Source organism: Synchiropus splendidus, chromosome 19 (genome assembly GCF_027744825.2).
Source record: "Synchiropus splendidus isolate RoL2022-P1 chromosome 19, RoL_Sspl_1.0, whole genome shotgun sequence".
Taxonomy (NCBI): Eukaryota; Metazoa; Chordata; class Actinopteri; order Syngnathiformes; family Callionymidae; genus Synchiropus; species Synchiropus splendidus.
In genome coordinates, this window is record NC_071352.1 from 4,937,688 (window position 1) to 4,963,959 (window position 26,272).

General features: G+C 42.2%; 1 protein-coding gene across 1 annotated transcript in view; it reads left to right on the forward strand.

The window, feature by feature from the left end:
• Nucleotides 1-26,021, forward strand: part of LOC128751003 (protein phosphatase 1 regulatory subunit 29) — a 59,645-nt gene extending 33,624 nt beyond the window's left edge. The window contains exons 3-4 of the mRNA XM_053851715.1: nucleotides 17,508-18,143; nucleotides 18,489-26,021. Coding sequence (XP_053707690.1) covers nucleotides 17,796-18,143; nucleotides 18,489-21,011 — 2,871 coding nt within the window. The 5' untranslated portion in view covers nucleotides 17,508-17,795 and the 3' untranslated portion in view covers nucleotides 21,012-26,021. The remainder of the gene's footprint in view (nucleotides 1-17,507; nucleotides 18,144-18,488) is intronic.
• The last annotated feature ends 251 nt before the right edge of the window (nucleotides 26,022-26,272 follow it).

The window sequence follows — 26,272 nt, forward strand, 5'->3', positions numbered from 1 at the left end:
ATGACGTCACCTGTTTGTGCCGAAAGACAGGGTTGAGTCGTCTCTGACATCATGCTGTTCAAGCCTTTGAGGCTGAGAATCATCTCTTTGTGTAGCTTCACCATTAGCTGTCGATGTCGGGGTGACACATCTAAAATGTACTAAACACCCAACGCAATTAGTCTACCCGAGACGCCATTACCGCGCTCTGATGAGCGCACTCTCATCACGCCTCTTCCAGCAGGGGTGCTTTGTCACATTCCCTGCCGGCTCTATAAAGCATAAGGTGATTTTCGACTAACTCCAAAGCAGAGTCATCCCTGTCGATAGCACACTCTTGAGTTACTGATGCAGCCGCTTGGTTTTATGTAATGAAAGTTCACGATGTAAACAAAGACCAACCTTAACTGATTTCCCCTCTGGACTACTTAAAAAAACAGTCCACAGAGAAGTTATTGCCCGGCAAATTGAAGTATAGTGTCAAGCACAGATTGGAAATTTTTATTGCGAATGCCAATTCACCGTAGGACTATTAATCCTGTTTGTCACTATACCTTGAGGTCTTTATGGCACAGTGCAGACAATGAAAGAGATCAATGGAGCTGAATTCGCAATACAGTAGCTCTCCTGCTCCACCATTTCCTGACGGAACGGAACCGGAATTCATAGCGCTGTTTCTTGTTTCACTGATATTTTTTGTTACAATACGAAGAATTATATCACAGCGTAAGTTTAACTTGCAGAGTAGCAACTGTGAGCTGATCGCTGCGCAAACTTTTTGTGTGAAATTGTCAGTTTTTTGGAAAATATTCTGCATCTTAAAAAGACGCTGAAAGTGTGACAAAATGCCTAATAAGAATAAGGCTTAAAATTGTAAAAACGTGAAAATAATTATGTTTTCCACAGAATTTTTGTTCACCTCCAACCACAAAAACAAAACAAAACACAGAACGGAACACAGCCAGTCAAGAAGTAAATCTGTCTCCACTCTGCAGCTGTCCTCATGCGGTCCATGTCTTCATGCTCCCGGCCAAAATGCACGACTTGAGTTACCCGGGTAACTAAAATTAAGTTAATCGCATACGCAGAGGAGCCAAAAAAATTAATGGAATTCATTCATGAACAATGTAGCATTGTGAAAGTGTGCTGTGGATGTAGAAACCAGGGATGTTTAAATAGAAACTGACTCTGATGGAGTAAGTGGAAGAAGATGACTTGAACGAGAAAAATAATGCACAACTGATGAGACAAATATTAAAACTTGGATTGACTGCAAGATGGATGGCAACAAGGCAGCCCCGGGATCAGGTAAAGAGATTACGTTTGAACTCTGGCGCTGGAACATCAGAGCTGAAGGAAGGTTTGCCAGAGAAGTGTTTGAAATGACTGAATGAATGGCTGCAGTTTGACTCTCCGCCGAGCCAAATTCGCTGCGGCTCCCCTTTAATTACATCTCCCTCTCCATCCCCTGCCCTCTCGCTCTCCATCCGCCTTCACCATTTTCCCCTCTTTTAATCTTCATCACTTCTCCTCTCCTCTGCCTTTCCCTTCCTGTCATCCTTCATTTGCCGCCACCAGTGAGTCGATGAGAAAACACCCGGCTCTCTCTCCAGCTCCCTCTGTTTTAGCTTTTTAACCTCCAGTATTTCCAATTTATTATCTTTTCTTCACCTCTTTTCTATCTCCTGCATGAGTTGTTGCAGCCTGTGGGTGTGATGAGGATGAATATTCTTTGCCCCATAAGCAGAAAGCCTCCTGCTCCTCTCACTCTCTCCGTCTCTCTGTCTGTGTCACACTTTTTCTTCTTCTGTGAGATTTAACAAGCTGGAGAGAGTTTCAGAAGCTGATCTGTCGCATCTTTGTTTTTTGTTTTTTTCTGGAGTTTGATGTCGCTGCCAGCTGTCCCGCATTTTCATTTTTTACACCCACTTTATTCCTTCTTTCTCTGTTTATTCTTGCGGCATCTTTGTCCAGGCAAACCCACTTTCTCGTAGTGATGCAGGTTATCTAGGAACTTTTTAAAAGCCTGTGCATTCAACAGCGTTATCTACACTCTTAAGTTTGTAAACTGCTGCCCAACTAAACATGATACAACTACGCCACATGGGCCCCATTAGCTGATGCATGTTTCGCTACACATTCAATAAAACTATCAACAGTGCATTTTGTTTTAATTCATCTTTTCTTCACATCCATTGTGAACTACTGCAGTTAGCAGTTATAAAGTGTCGATTAGTGTCTTGTTAAGACGGAGTAGATTTTGCCCTGGAATAGTTCACTCTAAACAACACCATAATTACTTATTATTAGCGGTTATTAAGTAAATAATTACCTTATTAATAGTAAATATATGTTCCCTATTCCAAGTGTTTATTTATTTAATGTATTACATTTTTCAATAGTTTCGATGCAAGTTTACATTACGTTTCTTCTTCCAGTTAAAAAACAAACAAATAAACAAAAAGAACGTTTGTTTGTTCTGTTCCTCCAGATGAGAGGTTGATTTGTTTTTTAAAAATGTGATCATGGCTTGTTGTAATTTTGTGTAGAGCATGATGGCTTCAGTCATGGATTCATTTTTTATGAACTCATCACGGTGAGTGGGTTACAGGCCTGTAGGAAAAACATGCACAGTGCCAGTCTCATTGAAACCAGTGGCACTCCAGTTGGATGAATCCGCCACTGTACTCGCACACTTGTGACTAGAAATTAATTAAGCAGAATTTTGAACCCGAAGAGGTGAAAACAGCCCGCACACTCATCGCACTGAACAGAACGCCAACAAACAAAAAGCTTATTAGTAAATGGATCTTGTAAAATCTGAATTCTGCTGACAGTGTTGGAGAGGGCGAAGTAGTCAATAAACCGAGCTGCTAGTGAGTTATATTTAGCAGCAGGTGGACTGCATTACTGCAAATGTCACGCTAAGGTTTCACCAAGTGGGCAACAAGGCATTTTGAACTTGGTTTTACAACAGTCTGAAAGGTTTTCACAGCAGCAACAAGCCGCAATTTGGCCTGATCGTTCGGAACTAACAGCCCTTTTATCGACTTGTCGTAAAAAGGTCTGGATTCTGAATAAAAACTGCTGAAACACAAACTCATATTATAGACAAAAGATACTACTGCAGAAAATGAAAACACGAAGATAGCCAACGTAAATCTAGCAGCAGCTCTAGGGACATAAACACTGCCATTTTAATCGATTGCTAAATCATCCCAAACACATGTAAAGGAGTCATCAATTGTCTGAGTGTGTTGCGCAGTGACTCAACATATTGATAAACTTCCTCATGATGCCATTTATACTCACGACCAAAACCCCAGTGACAAAGAAGAAGATGGCCGCTGCCGCCACGCTGAGCTTCACGCAGAGATACCTGCTGATATCATCATTTACAGATTTATCACTCCACGGGTGCAAATGATGGAGGCATATGGAGGTTTGAATTCCCTCCTTCCATCAGCCAGGAGAGAAGCAGAACGAATCTGGGAAGATTAATGCCGAGTGACTTTTATCGGTCGCAATGTAAAGTCATTTGGGAAAGCTAATAGATCTTCTGAGTAATTACCAACACAGCTATTTATTTAGTGAACACTTCTACTTACTTTGAGGCCAAACTGACCTTGACCCTGCGTTCAGTTCCAGTTCTCAAACTTGGCGACTCAAGTCATCAATACTTTCAACGCCATCTGGACAAATGTATCAGGGAGCCCTAACTATCTCCTCTGTCTGCGACACACAAGTGGAAATAATAGCATTTAAAACACAAGTATGCCTCAGACAGCATGACGCTACAAACACAGCCCTTTTTGAATGCAGAGACGGACAGTCCACTGACTAGACTAGACTTACTGAGTTACATTTCTTCTTCATCAGCTCTCCGATCATGGAGTTATTCCTCTACACATCCTATACACCTAACAGGTGTTCTTCAGGCGGCCATCCCACTTCTGACACCACTAGTGACCTGACTCACACGACAATAAAGCTGATGGTGCAAACCTAGCAGCTATTGTTCATATGTCAATAGCCATTCTTCTGACATAGAAGAATGGCTATTGAAAGCATCACTGCCATGGGCTGCAACAATGGAGCGTTCCCCAAGAGATGGTAGCAAATCAATGCCGAGAAATATACTTAGATGTCAAATAGATTAAAGCAGCTTGTCGATAATGCTGAATTTTCTACTCCATAAACTCATATATTATTCCATCACACACTTTAAATGATTCTCGGGCTTATTACACAATATTGTTGTTGGCTCATTCCTCATTATTCCTTCTTTTACTCTTTCTATTTTTTGCCGGAAGCCAAGAAGTGGCCTAGTTTACAGAGAATCTGTACAAAGCCCCTCAAAAAACATGTATTACGGATGCAACAGGGAGTTTGCATGAGACAATCTATCAGCTTTAAATGCGGTAGTTGCAGTGCAAATCAATGTTTATAATAAGATATTACAGTACATTATGGAAGTTAAAAGAGGGCATTTTCTATTGGGTAAAAATGTGGCTCTGAGGCCTTCATTCAAAAGTATTTTCTCAATATTAATTGTTGCGGTTCTGCTCTGTAACACAGCTTTTGAAAAACAAACCAGCAGAAGCAAAGCGGCAAAGGAAGGGAAGAACTCGGAGTTCAAGAGATATGACACTGGAAGCCATGAGACAGAAAACAAGGAGCAAAAGTACAGTAGTATCAGGCTGGCGCTCCACAAGCACAAGCAATAGACAAAACAGAAATGATTGCTAGAGCAAGAACATAATGTGTACGTCTCCAAATTAGCTGTTAGCTGTCATAACATAAAGATGGTGAGGATTGACAAAGCACCGCTGAAGGCAAAAGAAGCTGTGACACTGGAGGACAGGACCCTGCGGATTACTTTTATAGGACAGGGTTGACAAGGGGTGAGTGATGATTCCATTATAAAAAAATATTTTTGTCAGCCCGACCAGCTGTCCCTGTTTTCTGCCAAGACTGATCCCCGCCACGATCTTGACTGTCACAAAAGCCTTAGACTGCCAGAAAGTTTATCGAAGAAACCGTCTCTGGCCTGAATGGGACACGAGAAAATGTCATGCAGAAGTTTGCCTTGGAGCGGCACAGGCATGTGCACACAAGGACGCACTTACAGTATGGATAAACACAGAAGGGGCAGTGCTGAGCCTCTCTTACTGTCAACAGCAGCACAAAGCAGCTTGACTGTGAAGAGTTAATGCAGCAATAAGAGATGAAACATTTCGCCTAAACATAATGAATTCCTCCGATCTTACAGTATCACGCTCCCTCCTGCAGCTTCAGGCGACAGATATCCCATCATCCTCCACCTGATGATTCTGACAACTCAGTGAGCCACGTAGCATTTTCTTTTTTTTTTTTCGTACGTGACTAATCCATTCCAGAGGAAAATGAATCACGTAAAGACATCTGATTAAGGCAATTCCATTTGAAGTGTTGGAAAGGATCATCGGGTCATAGTAGGATAAGATGTGGGCGACGAAAATGTAGTTTACTTTGTTGTTTTTTCAAGCGGCCATTTTGGATTATATGATACCAAAGAATGCTAAGAATGGATGAAGGTTCAAGGATGCGTGTTCAAGCTGACCAGTTTGCCACGTATTTCCGTAGATGTACTGCAACTGGCATTAAAGTGAAAGAGCCAGAACCTCAGAAACTTTGCCCAAAAATGAGTTAGGAGTGAAATTTATGTATGCAATGGAGAATCTGAATAAACAGTACAAACTGTGTTTTCTAAATGCCCTATATCCTCCAGATTGACAGAAGAAGTCACTTTTCTTTTCATTCACATTTATGAAGTGTAGTTTGTTTTGTGTGCCATTAAAAATATGTATTTGTGAGGGTATAGACACATTAAATGGAGACCAGATTGAGGGAATTCCTTGTACCAGATATGCATCATCACATCCAAACCATGTCCTCTTCAGGGGCAGTAAGCAGTTTACTGGAACTTAGCTTGTCTTAAATGCACCTTTTTCCCCAGGGCTGCAACAATGGAGCGTTCCCCATGGTAGCAAATCAATGCCGAGAAATATACTTCGATGTCAAATAGATTAAAGCAGCTTGTCGATAATGCTGAATTTTCTACTCCATAAACTCATTTATTATTCCATCAAAAACTTTAAATGATTCCCTGGCTTATTACACACTATTGTTGCTGCCTTATTCCTCATTATTCCTTCTTTTACTCTTCTTAAATGCACCTTTTTCCCCAGAATTTCACTTCTCTAGTGGGACAGATGTTATTGTTTAATGTCCATGGAAACTGAAGAGTGCAACGTACCTGGAATGTCACTTGTTTTCAAGGATGCCTGGGAGAGTTGTTTAGGAACTTTGGTAACCTCAGCCGTTTCAGGTGAACTGCCATCAAGCACGATAAGGAGAAAGACAACAGCCAAGATGTCACTACTTTGATTTGTGAACACAGTTTCATTGAACAATGACCTGATGCTACGGCGCACAGTTTAATGAACCAACTTCAACATTAATATTTCAATCTTAATGTGACTGTCCGATCCAAAACCTCATCCCTGGCAATGTCAATGGCCCTTCTGAAACAAATAAATCTGGGAACTTGCATCGACTTCGCTTGGAGTTGGGGTTTTTTTCCTCCAAATAAATCACAGTCAGAACACCTTCCTTCAATTTCCTTCTGTCTTCTCCGGCTCTCACTTTCTTTACTTCCCCTTCAGGTTCTCTGCACAACAATTGGAGACGCAATAAGGAAGCTAGAATATTCATGAGAAACATTAATAGTCAGCGCTGCACATCAACTCTCCCCAGTGGGTTTGCTCTTCCTCTCTGAATGAAACACACACCCAGACAAAGTTGGGCATGAATGTGGCTCAATGGATGCTCTCCTACTGTAATGCATTTTAATAGCATTCAAATTTGGCTGTGTCATTTCCCAAATGTGAATAACTTCATTGTGATACTTTAATTATCTTTATTCAAACAAGCCGGGTCAGTGGAGCCGATCCCAAAGTCGCAGAGCAATAGATGGAAGTCTTTCAGGGTGTTTATCAACGTGACCGTGTTCTGGCCACTATTAAATTGCCTGATGATTACAGATATTTTTCCAAACTCAGAGTTGGCATTTCTCCCTTATTGTTCACTTATTGCTAGGAACCGTGGCCTCATAAACAGAGGAGAGTTCTGTTAACAGTGAGACAAAAGGTCACAGAAGTGTAAAAGCAATAGAACTACCTCAACAATGTGTGTCTCAGTAGCGCTTCTTCTTCTTGACTGTACCTTCCTGTATATTCCAGGATAACTGTCAGAAAAGTTATGGAGCGTTTGGAATGAAAGAGTACTTTTTTTAGAGAACTGATCAGGACAGTTTATCAGCATTGCTTTTTTGTACAATATACTTTGTATACAAATGAATCCATATACTACAGTGTATACATTTTTTGCAGTGTTTGTACATTTTTCTTCAATTTTAATATTTATTTTTTGGTATATTTTTGACTTCAATCGCTGAAGGCAAAAATTGCTGTTGCTTTCATATTAAATCATTTACATTCAATTGCAATTTGGGGGGGATTTTGTTTAATAGTGCCACCATTATTTCCATTACTTCATCAATTTATTTCCTTATACGGTGAAGAAATAGCGGTGCAGCTGTTTAAAGCCACACTATTTATCATCAACTTTGGTGGGGTGGCATATTAGCACCATCTCAGAAGCAAGTGTTGTCCAAACGATGGCAGCCTTCAGCTTCGGGCTATGAAAGTCATCAATAAAAGGATATAAAAATGATAGTGAATCTGTGGAGCAGTGAGCACAGCAGTTCTCAGTCACACAAGTTTCCATGTCTGCTTACTCACCAGCTCTCTCTCTCTTGAAGTGTCTTCTTTTAATGGGCCCTATATGTTTTGGAGGATTTCCGTGTTTGCTCTGACGCTCTGCGGTGTGTTTTAATATCCAAACCATTTATCGAATATCCTAATCATTTCATTTCCGCCTGTTCATGCTGGAAAGAATCTATTTTGATGATGTTGTCTAATGATTCTCAGATGCAGACTTGATGAAGATTCTGTGCCCTGAGCATTGATACAGCGTTGCCATGGCAGCGTGGGCACATGTGGGAAGGCCGGATAATAGCAGATGTGACGATAGAAGCAGATGTATTGTGCTTTGATCAAGAACACTGCTTCACTCTCGGGGTGTTCAGTCAGAATCACGTGATCGAAGTGCTGGAGAACTAATATGTCTAAGATCCTGCCTCTTGGTTGCTCGAGTCATGACGACCCAAAATCATGTTTGATAAAGATCCTGCTGTAGCTGAAGTCCGAGCAAGTTTCTGAAGCTCATATGAGCCCTGTATCTGGTTCAGTCAAGCAGATTTCTGTTCTGTTATTTTTGTGTTGAAGAATGTGAACACTTTTGGAGCCTGGTGAAGTTTGTCTTTGTGCTGTTAACTACGGTTGATGCATATGCTCACTCTGCCTGCCTTGTCTAAGTGTCCATGAACTTAGAAAATCTTCGATACAAATCCAGCTCAATTCCAAAGGTGGGATGATACACTCCTGGGAGAGAGGTCATATCAGTTGCAGCTTTTATTTGTAGAAAGAGATGTTATAGCATTTGATTTATAAAAGTAAGGACACAATATGGAACAAAAGTTTTGTGAAACAAAAGTACAAAAATTCCCTCCAAAAAGACGGACTATCATGTGAGGTAAAATCTTTAATATTATTTGATCAAAATGTACAAAGTAAAATTTAAAAAAAAATCTATTTTAAATGTTAAGACTCATCAGTGACAAACTTGAGACATAAATAGGTCAATTTTCCATATTAAAAGTCAATATAACCAACAAAATCGGTGTGTTAAAAAAAGAAAATACACAGGAAATAATGACCAAAAGAAAGATGGTTTTACTTAAGTTTGTTGTAAGGGCCCGTTTCGAGGAGTGTTTATTTTGAGGAACCAATGATCCGGTGGTGAATATTGAGGTTGGAAAATGAATTATATACATAGAAGCAGGAGTTTGAATCATAGCCTTACATTCAAACTGGCCTTTTATTATTTCAGAGTGGTTCATCTATTTTTTTCCCTGTTAATAGGTTATTTCATGTCACCCGCGGACTTCACAGACTGGTCCGTAATTAGATTTTTAGGTCGTTTTTTTTCCCTCTCAGAGACATAACAAGGCTTTCTTCATGGTCTCACATCGGATTAGGCATGTAATTAGACATATTTATACCGTAGAGGGCATCATTAATGCCCTGTGACGTTTTACTGACCTAAATGAAAGACTTTCTGGATTACATCATCCACTCTGGGTTTCAGTTCAGAGTCCCTTACTGGCTCGTGTCCAAGCTGCATGCCCGCCTTCTCCTCGCTTCTCCGAATCCTCGCCTAGCTTTTAGCAAAAACAATTTGCTTCTTTCCACATGGTTGCGAAAACTGCTTTTGAGTTGCGACCCCCAACCCTCAGGGCCACATAACCTCTCCGTGGCTGGATGTCGACAAGAAGTGTTCCTCCTCCCTAGACCCTGGAGCAGCGTCCCCTGGCCATGTGCCCATCCATTTAAGGCCAAGTTGGAGAAAGCATGTGGTGATATAGGTGATATGTCAGTTAGTGGACTCGGAGGCTCTTGCTCAATTTAGCTGCAGACCTCCAGGCCTTTTTCTATGACGCTCCATTGAATTGTTTTTTTTTCTTCCTGTGAGGCATCCAAGGAAACATAGATGATGTCATGCCTGAGCAGCGGCAGATGACAGCGGTTAGAGTTTGACGGTGGACAAATACAAAGAGAAAGAGGAAGAGACAAAGAGAAAAACCTAGCACTGTAGCTAGATCAAAACTGAATAATATATAAATAACAACAGCCCAGCAGGGGACGCTGGAATTATTGCCTTGCCTTTGACTCATCCTCATGTTTCTGAAGCAATGAAGCAAAGGTGATTGTTGACTGAGGCACACACGGTGCAACTGAAGTTCAACACCTACATTATTTGGGGGAAGAGTTTAGCACTCGCTGAATTAGTCCCAGTCTGGCATTCTTCCTTGAACTCTTGCCTCCACCTCAATCCGAAATAATTCATGCAAATCCTGAGGTGCTCCCCTTAAGGTCACTTTGTGTGCTGTACTTATTGACTGTAGTTTCTCACTGATGCTGCGAAACAAATTCAGCCAGCGCAGAAGGAATGCGGGGCACCAGAGGGCAGGACACAATTTGGGGATTTGAGGAGCGAAGCCAGGTGGGATGAGAGGAAAGATAAGGACGGAAATAACACATTAAGATCAGCATGTTCCAAAGCAGCAAAACAGCATCTTAAGGCAGGTATCAAGGATAGGAAGGTCAGCAGTGTCGGCCAATGTCAGTAAACATAAGCCATGATGGATAGATAGATAGATGGATAGATAGATGGATATAGATATTGCAGACATTGTAAATAGACAGACAGACAGATAGATAGATAAACGGATGGATATAGATATTGCGGATATTGTAAATAGAGAGACAGACAGACAGACAGACAGATAGACAGACGGATGAATATAGCTATTGCAGATATTGTAAATAGACAGACAGACAGATAGATAGATAGATAAATGGATGGATATAGATATTGCGGATATTGTAAATAGAGACACAGAGAGACAGACAGACAGACAGACAGACAGATAGATAGATAGATAGATAGATAGATAGATAGACAGACGGATGAATATAGATATTGCAGATATTGTAAATAGACAGACAGACAGACAGACAGACAGACAGATAGATAGATAGACAGATAGATAGATAGAGAGACAGACGGATGAATATAGATATTGCAGATATTGTAAATAGACCGACAGACAGACAGACAGATAGACAGACGTATGAATATAGATATTGCAGCTATTGTAAATAGACAGACAGACAGACAGACAGATAGATAGATAGACAGATAGATAGAGAGATAGATAGATAGATAGATAAACGGATGGATATAGATATTGCGGATATTGTAAATAGAGACACAGACAGACAGACAGACAGATAGATAGACAGACATATGAATATAGATATTGCAGCTATTGTAAATAGACAGACAGACAGACAGACAGATAGATAGATAGACAGACAGACAGACAGACAGACAGACAGACAGACAGACAGACAGATAGATAGAGAGATAGATAGATAGATAGAGACAGACAGACAGACAGACAGACAGACAGACAGACAGACAGATAGATAGATAGATAGATAGATAGATAGATAGATAGATAGATAGATAGATAGAGTACAACCAGGTGTCTTGATGCTGTGATTGTATTTTGGGAATATTCCTAACAGAAAGTTCTGTTGTTTTTTTTTTTTTTTTCCAATATTATCGGCACTGAGCGGCCGCTTTTCCTTCATTTGGCACATGCTGCGTTCACATGTTTGCCTTGTAGTCTGTAAAGGCCAGGTCAAAGGAGAATTTTTGCTATTAGTCACGAAACTGCTGCTAGTGCTGCTACGTCTCCTCTCTGATTCTCTTCTACACACACACTACTCTGCAAAACTCTCGAAGGAGCCTCATCTGTCGGCAGCCGTGTTTGTCTCATCTCTAAGCCTCGTGTGAAGTGGAGAGGAAAGAGTGTTTTGCTCACAGCTCTGACCTGCCTGCACTGCAATGACTGTACTCCTGGGAAGTGGCTCGGACGATGGCGAAGTATAACAAGGGCTCCAGCTGATGGAAGGAGATAAATACGCGGAGATGGAGGGGAGAGAGCCCAGCTGAGAGAGGGGTACGAATGGCATGGATTGTTTGAGGATTAGGGGATGAGAAAAAATGACGGAGGAGAAATGGTGAAGGAGGCTGAAGCTAAAGAGGGATGAGGAGTTTAAGGTGTCAGCGCGAGCTGTTAGGAACTGCCAATTCTTCAAGTGTTTGTTAGTCACACCTTACACACACACTTTCACCAAATAATGCCACAGCAACTTGTTGTTAGTAGTGTTAAGTTGCAATTTCTATTGTGGCGGCCATCTGTGGGCCTGAAATGCTAATGATATGATATTTAGCGACGGTCTAAACACTGAAATAATAGCTGCTCTTTTCCTCCTTTTTTGGAACAATAAACTGCTTGATTTTATGTCAATCAAAATATGGAAATCGGTGTGCAGCTACTGAGAATAAAAGAGCCAAACAGGCTCTTTTTAACAGGAGAAAGTGCACTGTGAAAAGATGTGCTTCACTGTCTCCCTGATGGCCGTCTTCATTTTAGGTCACTGAGTCCACTTGGAGCTCCACAGTGGGCCCTGAAAGCTTCTCTAGAGCAAAGTTAGCTCGCCTCGCCCCGGCTGGCTGCAGGGTCTCTTGAATACGACATTGCCCTTAGCAGAAAAGAACTTCCAGGAATGCAGTGATAGAATAACAGTGGTGGATGGGTGGCAGAATAGAAAAATAACTACACATAAAGAGAAGAGAAATACCGAAGAGTGCGAGGCATGTCAGAGGACGCCACAAGGGAAGACGCGAGTTTAAACTAGTACTGCTTTCAAAAGATCTTGCACACACAGAAAACAGAGAGCAATATTGTTTCTACAGTTTGGGAAGGTGAGACTTGAGACTCTTCCATTGGTGCTGTTGACAAGTGTATGGCCTTCTCTTTACTCACAGGCACCAGATTGATCAAGTAGTTCAATCCAAATGCACCCAAAGAGAAGAATGAGCCAAAATAGAGTGGTGACATCATAATTCTCCTCATCTGCCAAAGCGGTTGCCGGGTGTTGGCACCGCACAACATCGCACTCACTATATTTGATGCTCTTTCAGGGAACTCTGTATGGCAGCAAGTTGCAAGGCCAAAGGTTTACTAACTCCGGTTCAGGCTGAGGATCTGGCTTTCCTGCCGGGTGGTGTCAAAGGGCTCGACCTGATTCCACTGGTGCTAATGTAGGCCACAGCGTTTTTCAGTCTTCCTTCTCCTTCGTTTAGCTTGACCTTTAATCACACTCATCGCAGCTCATAACCTTTCCAATCTCTCAGTGGCCGTCATGCTGGTTATCCTTTGGCCTTCCCTGGCTGCTCCCGCCGGAATCTTGCAAGCTCAGCATCCTTTCACAAGCACAGCTGTTGTCAGTGTTGACAGCCACGCAGATAAAGAAGACCTCAGTTTGAGGTATCAGCTAGGTTTCTTCGTGCTACTCATTGACTTTAATAGATGCAGCTTGAAAAAAAACAACAAGAAAAACATGAATTCCATCTATCAATCTTTATTAGTCAATTTCATGAGTGAAGAGCTAAAAATACTCACACACCTACTGACCCCAAGATGAGTTTTCCATGCTAATGTAGGCGTGGGTTGACGTAACGTATTGCTGTTGTAGGATATGAATATGAATGAGGCTGTTTGTGCCATAAAAACAGCCTCATTCATTCACTGATAGCATCCGTACATCAACCAGCTAAGAATCCACGAACAAGAGTAACCATCATTTCTGGACTACACAATATAAGACGTTCACGTACCTTACACTTCTGATCTAGTTTTAAAACCTAAAACTGGCGATTTTTTGTTTACATTAAAGCGCTCAATGTGTGGTTTTCTCCTGCATCAACATCCTCACCTCCAATGATCTCCAGACAGTTTCTTTGACGACAACCAAATTCTAAAACACATTTAACGCTGTCTCCTTACAGTCAAATAGAATCCACAGTTGTATTTGAGTAGAACATGAAGGCATGAATTCATCTCCCGTACCTGCATCTTGACACGTCCGATCAATCTGCTCGACTTAATTCGTGATTCGAAATGACAGCATCGTATGCAGCCCACAGCACGACGTGGCCAGGATGAACTAGCATCACATTTGGACTGACAGCCGCCCAGGTCCAGGAGCCATGTAGGTCACCGAGGACATATATGGACCCTCTCCGGTTTCAGCAACTGTCAATGTTCATCATCGCAATTCAGAGAAAACAGTTTCATCATTTTTCGGCTAATGAAGCACTAGAGACTTGTTTTATGTGAATGCCAAAGACATTTTATACTGTAGGCAATCCTTGCCAGTCAAGTGAGCGTTTCCATGGAAACAGTGCAGATCAACACGATCATGTGTAACCTAGATCTGTTCGGTCGGAATCACAGGAAGTGTATCAAAGGTGAGATGAAGCAAAGCAGAGGGGTGTAGTTCACAGCATACAAGGAGATCAGTGCCTTACCTGAGAGCTGGAGTGATCTTCATCTCAAACAAAAGTTTGATCATCCGTCCCATATTTTGATAGCTGGCCTACAAATGGATCATGCTGATTTCCCTTGAGAGAGTTGCACGGCACATTCCTAATGATGTGATCATATCCCCAAACATGCACACATGCAGCACTGCCTTCCTCTGTAATGTGAGCCCTCCAGGGTCTCCGATGTGGAGCACATAATTAGATCATGCCTCATGTGGAAGAAGTAAATCTAAGACAGTTTAAGGAGGAGATACGTGAATGTGCTGAATAAAGAGAGCCTATTATGTAAGGCATTAAAACTGACAGCCATGATGTCGGTCAAGCTGAACGGATGACCCTTCCGTGGATACCTTTGAGGAAGTTGACCTTAGTGGACACCTCTTAAGCTTCTGGATGTGTCACTTACGTAACTTGTTATCAGTCCAGAACACTATGGTTTGAATCAATCACATATATTTTTCAAAATATATCTTCTCAAATGCTACAATTTTCCTGTTCAACCTCCAAAACAATACTATTTGTATTTTCAAATGTGTTTGTCATGGCTTCTAAGCTAAAGTGACCCAAGAGCAGATGACTTTGAACTCAGAGGACTCGGACAAGCGAGGTTAACAGTTAACCACAAGATTTATTACAATGAACACAAAATAATACAGACAGAAATCTAAACTGAAGGCGACGACAACAGAAGCGGAGCGCGGAGAACAAAGACGAACGGAGGGGATAAACCTGAAACAGAAAGCAGGCGTAAGAAATACAAGCCTGAAAACGGGGACAACTAAGAAACACTCGGATATAACTCTCACCAGGCTAATACAAAACTAAAGACGCTCGGTAGAGGTGAAAACAAACACTCTAACCGAGGAAATAACTAGCACACAGGCTGAACTAAAGTAGCGAATAACACAAACACTCGTGGAAGCTAACATGGAGCTAATGACGGAGCAAGGGAGAGGAGAGCTAGATAGAGTGAGAAGAGAGACAAAGGTGACAGAATGAGGAGATGAACACAGAGCAAAGCAGAGTCACAAGCGAATGGAGCAATTGAGCGAGAACGTACCATGAGAACAAAAGACGATCATCTGGCAGCACATGCTGGTTCTCCAGGTGTATAAATCTCTGCAGAGGCTCTGAGAACCAGCTGCGCTGCCATGAAGCTGGAGGGGGTGAGAAAGCAAACAAGAAAACAAGGAAGCGGAACACAGGAACTGACAACGTAAAAGCACAAACCATGACAGTATTCAAATTAATACTGATACATATGTTACCATTACCAACTAGAGAATCATAATTGAAGCCTAAAAATGCATTTTGTCTCTCATGCACTGTTCCAGCATTAAATGTCAATGTCTATTTCCTTATATTTACCAAATCCCAAGCATTTTTTGCAGGTAATTTATTTATTATTTATTTTCTTCTGTAGTCCTCTCACGGACCATGACCCACAACCGTACTCCATCATACATTGGCAACATGAACGCACACCAATTCTTCCGTTTTTTGCCAAGTCTTTATTTGTGCATATATATATACATATATATAGAATGTTATTGGTGGGGTGGGGACTTGTCCTCTCACCCCAAGTCACTAGGATAGGCAGTGCCTTAAACCGCATACCTGATAAGGGAAGAAGCAGTAGAAAAGTGGCCAACAATTTCTTCACATGGTCCGATGGGAATATTAATTGCTCACGCCTGAGGAGGGTTTTCAAAACCATGTGCATCTCTCATCAACATGTAGATTCAGAGGAGATGCTCAGCTGATGATGTGTGCCACTGAGTGTGCGCTGTGTACTCTGTGTGTGTGTGTGTGTGACTTGAAATATGTTTTTCCCAGATGCTCGGCCAGCAAGTGTGAATTTCCTCCATGATGCAACAGGCTCCTAATCCTCTGCTTATATAAATGCCTGACTGCTATTCAAATGACATGCAGATGGGATACACAGCTTTGGTGTTGGCGGCAAAATGTCATATCCAGGATTGTCTGTGGAGACTGCTGTCAATGCTTGCTTGATTAATTCTGCACTTTCACTCCAGAGAAAGGAAAACCCTCTCTGTATCTGGAGGAGATTGACAGGTCAATATGTGTATTCGGGAGAGCTTGATGCTGCAGATGAGTGCCGTTGACTGTACAGCAAAATGAAGCCTCCCAGGGTCGAGATGTGTGAATATAATAGTGGAAAAAGAAAACCTAGAAATGTTTGTTTAGCTTGCCTCTTCGGGGAATCTGAATTAATTTGCTGTGGATTCATATTCAAAGATTAAAAATGAGAAAAGAAGAACATTTAATCCTCTGTTTGCGCCGCTGCTTTACAGACACTATTAGAGTTTATGTATTTATTCCGCTCCAAAATCTCAACAGTTCATTAAATTGATCTTTCCTTCGATATATGGAGCTCTCAGATCCCGACACTCTGCAAGCCACTGGACTATAAGAGCCAGATGTATATCATCATTAAATATTTATCCTAGTTTTAAGGACGGTCATTTTTTCATTATATTCGTACATTATTTCACCATTTTCTAATTTTCAACAATAATAACAAGACTGTTTATAGAGCATGTCACAGAATAGTGTTACCCAAGCGGTTTAGCAATATATATGTCACAGTCATGATAGTAACAATGATGCATGCAGCAAAATAAAATAAATGTTGTAAAAGAAGAGAAGTACGTAAGAACCTTTTTAAGTGAAACAAGTTTCAGAATACTCCTGTCAGGGGAAAAATTTTCAATGTACTATAAAAGCTAAAGCTAAAATTGGAATTGTGTGAAGTTTAGTCTAAACCCGTTAGATGCTGTGCTGCTGAGTTTTGGACCTGCTGGAGGCGAGATGCTTTTTTGATGCCAGCAAGGAGGGCAAGATGAATGTGTTGCATTTTCAGAGCAAGCTTTTGATTCGGGATGTAAAGTCTAACTGACGGATGCGGGAGTCAAATACTACTGAGATTTTCTCTGAAATATATGGTTTAACAATATGGCATTCAAATGTTTCCCATTTGCATAATAACAAAGTAATATCATTTCTCAGCACATGCTTGCATTGTCCACATGCATGTGAAGGAGTTGGCAGTAAAGCAGGGATGAAGTAGCCCTCCTTGTTTTCCTCGTAAATAGAACCATCTGTTTTTCACAGCGCTGCACTCCAAGTCTCCTGCTTACTCGGCTCTATAAATGTGTGATTAATCTGCTGTCACTGCCTTAGAAGAAGGCATGCACCAGTATAATTAAAACTACCATTAAATGGCCATGGAGTAGTAAACTTGACCTTACTGTGGTTATATAACTTTTGCTCGTAAACCACAGAGGCTAATGTCTAATGTTGATTTGATCTTCTTGCAGATTCTCCATCGCTCAAACTGTCCATCACTGCAAGTCCGTCACAGCAGATGTCTGAAGAAAGAGCATGAAGAAAAGCTATGTCCCCCTGCACTGCAGCTCAAAGAAACATGACATGACATGGGTGCTGTGTTAACTACCATGGCGTCCAAAAAGCTGTGACTGATATAGCAAAGTCCCTTTTTCTTTACCCAACCTCGATCCTTGTGAAACAAAAGCCTTCCACCCCTGTGAACACAGATTTGCCCATCGGTTACCCTAACTATTCTGTTAGTATTCAGCTTTTACTTTATGGTAACCATGCCAGAAAAATCTATCACTCCAACCCTCATTGTTATTCTTTCAACATTCCTCATTTTCTCCCACGTTGCCAACATGGTCAGTGGGGACTGCTGGCTGATAGAAGGGGACAAAGGTTACGTGTGGCTGGCTATCTGCAGTCAGAACCAGCCGCCATACGAGACAATTCCACAGCACATCAATAATACGGTCCACGACCTGAGACTGAACGAGAACAAGCTCAAAGCTGTGGCCTTCACCTCCATGTACCGCTTCACCAACCTCACTGACCTCAACCTCACCAAGAATGAAATCAGCTATATAGAAGACGGAGCTTTCGCCGGACAAGCCAATCTACAGGTGATGATTGCGCGAAAGATGAACTATGAGTCTTTTTTAAAGTGAAATGACTGTTGATCCGGACCTCGATATGTGGCACAGGTTTTTATTGGGAATGACTAGGAAGGGGAAGATTAGAAAATTATATCGGAGGGGTCAGCACTTGGAGGACAAAGTCAGAAAAGCCAGGTGGAGATAGTGTTGGAAGACAAGGGAGATAGTGGTGACAAGGGAAGATGGACAAAATGTTACATGCCGAAAGACTACATGGAGTCAAGAGTAGTAGTAGTGGAGGCAGAGGTGGATATAAGATACTGAAGTACATTACCAAGCTACAGTTAAATGGTGACATTTTTGTTTCTGCAGGTTCTCCAGTTGGGTTACAATAAGCTGACAAACCTCACAGAGGGGATGATGAGAGGACTCGGACGCTTGCAATGCCTCTTCCTTCAACACAACCTAATCGAGGCCATCGCCCACAATGCATTCTGGGAGTGTCTAAGTCTCAGTAGCATTGACTTGTCATCCAACAAACTTGCCCGCATCGATCCATCCACGTTCACATCTCTCAATCATCTCATGGTGTGTGAGCTTGCCGCGAATCCCTTCAATTGTGGCTGTGATCTTTACAGTTTTCTAACATGGTTGGAGTCCTTTAACAACGTCACACACACCTACGACCGCCTCCAGTGTGAGACACCCCGGGAGATGTATGGCTATCCCTTGTTGAGCCCTATAGCCGCAGGTCACTCAGGACGGAATGCTAAAAACATCCTCCAATCCCACTGCAAAGATGGAGTGATGATACATGGAATGACATCTCTTCCGCCAGATCTCGATGGTTCGTCTGGAAATGGACTTGAAATGTTTGGGGGTGGGGGGTTCAACCAAAAGCCGACACCCTCCTCTTCATCAACAAAAAATTTTGTTCCAAGCATCAAGCTGCAACACATTTCGATGACATCGGCGTCCGTCATGGTGGAGATCCCACAGCCTTACAGCAAAATGTACATTCTAACCCAGTACAACCAGACGCACGTATCCGATGTCATGAACTTGAGAAACGTGAAGGAGAAGATCACACTGGACAAGCTCAAACCTGACACCGGCTATACCTTCTGCATAGCATCCCTCCGGAACTCTCAACGTAACAACCACAGTTGCCTCTGGTTCACCACTCGTTCACCGAGCTCACACGACATACCCCTCACACCCTCAACTACCACTCACTACATCATGACAATCGTGGGATGCCTTTTTGGCATGCTCATTGTTTTGGGTTTTGTCTACTACTGCCTACGCAAGAAGCGCGTGCATGATGAAAAGAAAAAATCCATTTGTGTCAAGAAAACTATTTTGGAAATGCGCTATGGACCTGAGGTGGCAGCTGCAGTGGGAAATGATCCATCTACGGTTCATAAGTTTCAGGAGCAGTCTAGGGATCATCACCAGTATCAGCACCACCATGGAGGTAAACTTTCAATGTCAACCTCTTCAAGCTCCGGGATGCTCCATCCTGGCAATACAAGTTCCTCAAGACTGTCGTCTATTCCACAAGTGGAAAAGATGGCCACTGCATTCTCGGAAGCCTTGGCGGCCAGTAAAGTGAACTACATGGACATCAGAAGTGGAGGGGGAGACATGGACAGAATGGGAGACAGTGTGCATGTTGGGATGAGAGATCTACGGGACGATGATGGAACTGACCTTGGCGACGATTCAGATGATGATGGCCACGGGTCCGCATCAGAAATCTCCACGATTGCCATGGAGGTAGACAAGGTCAACCAGATTATCAACAATTGCATTGATGCACTCAAATTGGATGCTGCAGCCGTTGCAGCTTCGGGAGCCCCGCCTAATTCCACTCCCTCTTCCAACCCCACGTCTCCCCCTCCCACAAGCACATCATCCCTAACAAGAGGCCTAATACCCATTTCTCAAGGACTGACAGAGACGTGTCAAGTCATGGGGTCAAATAAAATCCCGCCACCTCCTCCTTTGCCGTTGAATACGCCTCTCTCTGAACGTCCGGGGATCAGTGGCGGTGGCTTTGTTGCCACTCCCCCGTACAGGCCTCCTCCACCAGCCAACGCGGTGCGCCCCATTCAAAGGCAAATGAGTGCGGATGCAGCAGTGGTGATAGTGAACTCTGTCAAGAAACAGTGCAGTACCACGTCTTGTGGTTCAGTGGGGCAAGACAGAGAACGTGGGGGAACCAGAGTATATAGCTTGGATGTTCCAGAACCACGCAGTCCAGATGGCTGCAATCAACAACAACAGCAGTACACTGACCGGGCCAGTCCTTTAGGCTGTGGAGAGCCCCTTGAACGGCTGCCATTGGTGAGTAGTGTGAGCTGCAGTGGAGGGGGTAGTGTTGCTGGCGAGAGTGTTGGTGTCCAACATCACGACAACCAGAAGCAGCACCACTACCATCATCAGCAACAGCAGCAGCAGCAGCAGCAACAGCAACATCACCATCAACAGCAGCAGCAGCTGGACGTGCAGCAGGACTACCACTGTTCGGAGCACCGCCACTCCGTCCCAGCTCTTTACTATGAAGGCTCCCACCAGGGCTCCCCAGCCCAAAGAGTTTCCTTTTTGAAGCCGCTGACACGCTCTCGGAAGGACGCCGCATCTTACTCTCAGCTTTCACCTGCCCGCCACCATTCCAGCTACTCTGGCTACTCCTCTAGCCCAGAGTACACCTCTGAGAGCTCGCTTAGAATCTGGGAGCGATTTCGTCCGTATCGCAAAGGTCAACGGGATGAGGCCTGTTACGTGACAGCTGGCAATGCCCTTCGAAAAAAAGTGCAGTTTGCCAAAGGTGAGGACCTGCATGACATCCTTGACTATTGGAAGGGCGTGTCAGCACAGCAGAAACTCTGACTGAAGGACCTGAGCTAAGTTGTCTGGCAAAATGTGTTTATTCACATTCTGTCACGCCTGGAGTGTACAAGGAGAAAAATGTAGGACAGAGTTTTGCCTTTTTTGTTTTTGGCATGCTTGGTGTATGGAAAAAAGTGCTAAGCGCAGAGACTGTGAAACTGTGCCTGGAGTATCGGAGTAAATATGGTGTTTTTATTTTTCACGTCATTGTAGCACCATTTTTTGGAATCGTCATTTGTAATGTTTATTGCACAGGGAGCAAAAGCCAACTGTGGAATTTAATCGCGACCACGTTTAGTGGTCCATCAACCATCTTTCTCAGTGCCATGTTTTGACTAATCACAGCGGCAATGGAGCTTTCCTCGCTCTCCAGTTCCGCAGGGCATAACTGTCATGGAACATCTGGACCAAGATTTGAGAAGATATTCCCTCACAAGTCTCAAAATGCAGATTATTTAGTGTGTTTCCAGTCTAAACTGAAGTATGAGTGAATACGGACCAAATTAGGGCTACACTTGGAAGAAGTTTACAGTATTGCTTAAATGCTATTTCCTTTATTTATTAAGGCTTCTATAGTGATGCTTAAGAACCTGAGAGGGGTAAGATGCTTTTTTTGGACTTGTGTGGACAGAAAAAATAAATTCTATTAAGCATTTATGAAGGCTATTAAATAATAGACACCAGCAGCATCAGCTTCTGAAACACCGACCAATTTCAAGACTAAGAAGAATTTCAGTGGCTACTGTGAATATTAGACCACTAGCGACTAGAGTCACTACTTTTTTGAGAATAACAACACTGTTAAAGTAGATTTAAATGTCATTCACAGACCCCCGTCATATTTCAAATATCAGTCACTACCTTATAAAGCTTTGACACCCACTGGTTAAGGTGGCCTCAGTCATCGTCTAAGGTGTCTCTGCGACTCCTGTCTTACACCTCCATCAGCGTTCGCTTCGATCTATAAACATGTTTACCTGAAGGTCCTGATGTGGAAACCACGCACTTATCACCAAAGGTGGTCAAATCTTTGGTCTCCTAAAGGAAAATGTGAATAATAAGCAGGACATTTCCGTCAGAATGATCACTGCCGTTCTGACGTTTGTTCTCGACATTATTGGTGTAGCGTAACTAGCCGGCTTGTTACAGGCACGTTATTTGCACCTCATAACTGTGTGTGGCTGTGTAGTGCGCAGTGGTCAGTTCAAGTGGGTGTCAGCATGCCTTGTTGGATTTTACTGTATAGTCCTCAATTGACTAAATATTATAAGTATACTGCCGACGACTATCTGGCTGTGTATATCATATGTCCAATGACATTTAGAGATTAAAAACTATTGCCACATTTACTGTCCATCTCATGGTTGTGACGATCTTTTGAACCAATGAAGCACTGTGCATTTTGCTAAGACCAAGAGAACATAACGCAATTCTCTTGTATGATTTCACTCCTTCTGGTGATCCAGTGGTTTAGTACGATCATATGAGGAGGTAAACTGCCACTAAGTATTTAAAGAGGATATTAATGTTGGAAGGTCAGAGACTAAATACATATACAGCAGTCTATTGATCACCACAGGGGAAAAGTTGAACCCCACACTCAAAGACTTTGTGTGTTTATGAAGTTTTTTGCGCACATTTGAAACACTTTTTTTTGAAGGCCTGGGTCAACAAAGTCCACTCGCCTTGGGTTTTAAAATAATAGGGCTACAGTACCTGTCTTTTCCTGTCGGTAACACATGCTTGTCTCAAAGATGAAACCATCCAAGTAAAGTACACATAGAGACTTGGTGAAAAAAGTTGTGCACACAAACATTAGTGGTCAATATTGTTATCACCAAACCACAAAAGCTGGTATATAACACATGAAAATGATTATAAATGAACCTCCAGTTTGAATATTTGTCTCAACATTTAATCATTACATGATGTTTCCGTTATATGGAAGGGAACTTAAGAAGAAGTAATGGAAATGTGTGCAGAGCTAGTTGGATGATCTGAATGGTTCGCACCATTAACATTGATAGAACTTCACAATTGATGCTGGCTATAATCTTCGATGTATGCACACAACCTGTGTAATAACTGCAGCCGAAGTAAAACACAGACACCAATTCTTTCTCTCTGCTCCCTTCTCTGCTCACATTTTTCTCCGAACCCCTGAGGAGGTGGCTCAAAAATCAATGGTCTCTTCTGTAGCCTCATCTCAGTTGTTTGTCTGCGAGTCCCCGCCTGACATGAGAAAGCCATCTAAAACATCTCCCCAGTCTCGGCGCATCACCAGAAAATTGCCTCGGTTATTGAAATATTCATCATTTTCTCGCTGTTTTAATGTTAAGAGCCTCATCCAATTAAAATGAGGGAACAAATCACGGTGAGAAACGAAGATTGGTGGGTTCGCTGGTTTCAGAAATAGCTAATCGATTTGAGCGTCTCAAGGAAGGATAACAGGCGAACACATAATCAGAAAGAAGACTGCTGAAATGTTTCAGTTTTCAGACCCCAGTTGACTCTTTTTTCAGTCAGCTACAACTATAAGTTACATGCCAAATCCTTTTCAAGATGGCAGCGTTCAAATATACTGGGGCAAGGACATGTGACACGTAACTTGTCTACACTGATGAAGAAAGAGCTGAGCCAAAAGGCAAAGCTCTCAGTTTTGCGAGGTGTCTGGATTCCTCCTCTCACCTATGGTCTCAAGGTTTAGTTCAGGGGTGTCCACTAGAACCCCAACGGGCCACGTAGGTGCAGGTTTGTATAAGACTCTAATAAGTTGACTGGCAGTCTGCTAGTTTAGTTGAAACCAAAACCAACACCCACACCTCTCTTTTGGGAATCAGTTTGACAGCCCTGCCTTAGCTAGCAGTGGAAAGAAAAGGACAGGCAGCCAAAATTATTTTTCTCTTAAGGGCATCTTTATGAGAGTCATTTTGAGAGTGGAGTTAGGGATGGGGTTCGGGGTTCGAGCTCAAGTACTGAGTAAAGCCTGCCACCTTGGATGACAAAGGACCGAAAAGTGTTCATAAAAGTTTTAAAACTTGGTCTGTGCAGCTCTGTATTCAACGTGTTTTCTGTTCATGAATTTGGAATTTCTCCTCCTGACTCTCCCATAAGGCGGCTACAGAGTGAGTCAGGAGTGAGTCAGTCTACCTAAATTGAGATGACTCGGCTTCTGATCGGAGGGAAATAGGCAAGGTCTTCAAAAGGAAAGGACGGAGCCAGGCTGCAGACGGGTTTCCAGCCAGCAACACCGGCTAACTTGGTCAACTACAAAGCTGATTTTGATTCAGTGGAACTACCTCGGCAACAGTTTAGCCACGACAGACCCTTCATTTGTTCTATTTCTCCCACCTATTCCTATCATGGGTCAATGGGAGCTTATTAGGGAGAGGCCATTGCAGGACTCATACCGAGAAACACTCTCATGTCAAACTTTTTACACAAACTTGCATGGGATTTCTTCAAACCGATTACACAATAGCATTACAGAAGCAAGAATAAATTATTTTTAAGTTTCACTTCATACATGAAACACTGCTCTGTTGCAGTGAAAGAATCACATCAAATATATAAACTGGTTTCTCTGCGGTTTAACTTCCAAAGAAGGATGAAGGACTTAAAAAAAAAACCCTGTGAAATATATGTGAATTTTGTACACTAGAAAAAAGAAAAAAAAAGCCTCTATGGATGTTTTATACTCAGCCTGATCTATTAATATGTCTGTGTTTCTCTATTTTCATTTGGCTACTTTTTTTTGTATCTACTTGAATATGTTTTATTTGAAGGCCATGCTTTTATTTTCCAACAAATCAATGGACTGACTAAAGAAGGATGTATGTTTACGAAGAGAAGAATCTTATCATAGTGTGCTTACATTAAAAGCTGTTATATTTGCATGAATACCCCTGTATTTTTCAAGAGACAAAAAAATATATTGTTGTGTATACTAAAGAAAAACAGAAACTGTATCGGGGCTGTACTGTCACGTTCCATTTGAGTTGAACTATTCTGTAACATTTACTCTTTTTACTTCTCAGTTTTTCTACTTTGAGTGATTGTATTATAAAAACGCGACTCTTTATAGTCAAAGTGGGCTGTGTGTGCTGTGCAGCGGAGGGTAAAATCCCGTACTCTTGTTTACGTCCATCTGTGCATTCGACAAGAAGGAAGTTACATAAGGAATTGGAACAAAAGTATCTTTCGTTTGTAACAATACTAAGCCCAATTTATTTCCTATACTTCTGTTCTCTCAGATCTTCACATCAACATAATAATACAGTTATAAACCAGGGCTAAATTGTCATGATCAGATTCCCAGTTCCATTCAATTTTCCACCGGCTACTTGGGGGCAGAGGCAGGGCACACCCTGGGCCACTGTGTTGTTGGTCTGCAGGAGGAAATCGGAGTGTTCCGTATGATGGATATGGGATAAATAAATGGGAACCATCCATTGAAAGCATATTCCCCTGTACTCGCAGGATTCAGTATTACCCTTCCAGACCCACTAATCTGGCTATGAAACTTCATGTACAAAATACTGCTAAATAGACTGAAAGCAAGTCTGTTTCCATACACCAAACCTGAAAATCTGCCCCATGCGACATTTCCGTATCCGAGAGAAACATGTGGCAAGGTGTTAAAGGTAATCTATATTCATGTCCTCTGATGCTATGACTGCTTTTGTCAACCTGCCACTACCACCTGACACGTTGTAAAATACATTTCCATCTGTATCACACCTTCATGAGTCATTGTCGAATCATTTTCTTACGTGTGTGGGTGAATTGTGCTACACTGGAGGACGGAAAGAGTCGCCAGTCGACTAGTCCCATGATCGTCCTGGATGCAGATCATCAGTGGCACCGCCCTCCTGGTTCATACGGGAACAGCAAAAACCGTCTGGATGATGGAGTCCTTTGCTTTCTTAAGATATTTGTTGCTTCAATTAACATTTCCCCCTCTTCTGTACAAAAGATCTATTTCTATATTTGCAATAAATTTGTAATAAAATGACATGGACAATGGCCTCATCTTTGTAATAGATTTATAGCAATGCCTCGCTGTATTGCTTGCTCTTCGTGGACTTGGTGTGTTGCATATTTTTTACAGCTAAATTTACAATAAAGTTCTTTTTTTTTAAACATTTCAGTCATGGCCGACTATTGGTAGCGAGTTGAGACTAGCCAAATATCCCAGTGAGCTCAGTTTTCACCATCATGACGATGGTGATGCCTAGAGTCATAAACTGTGGGTAGTGACC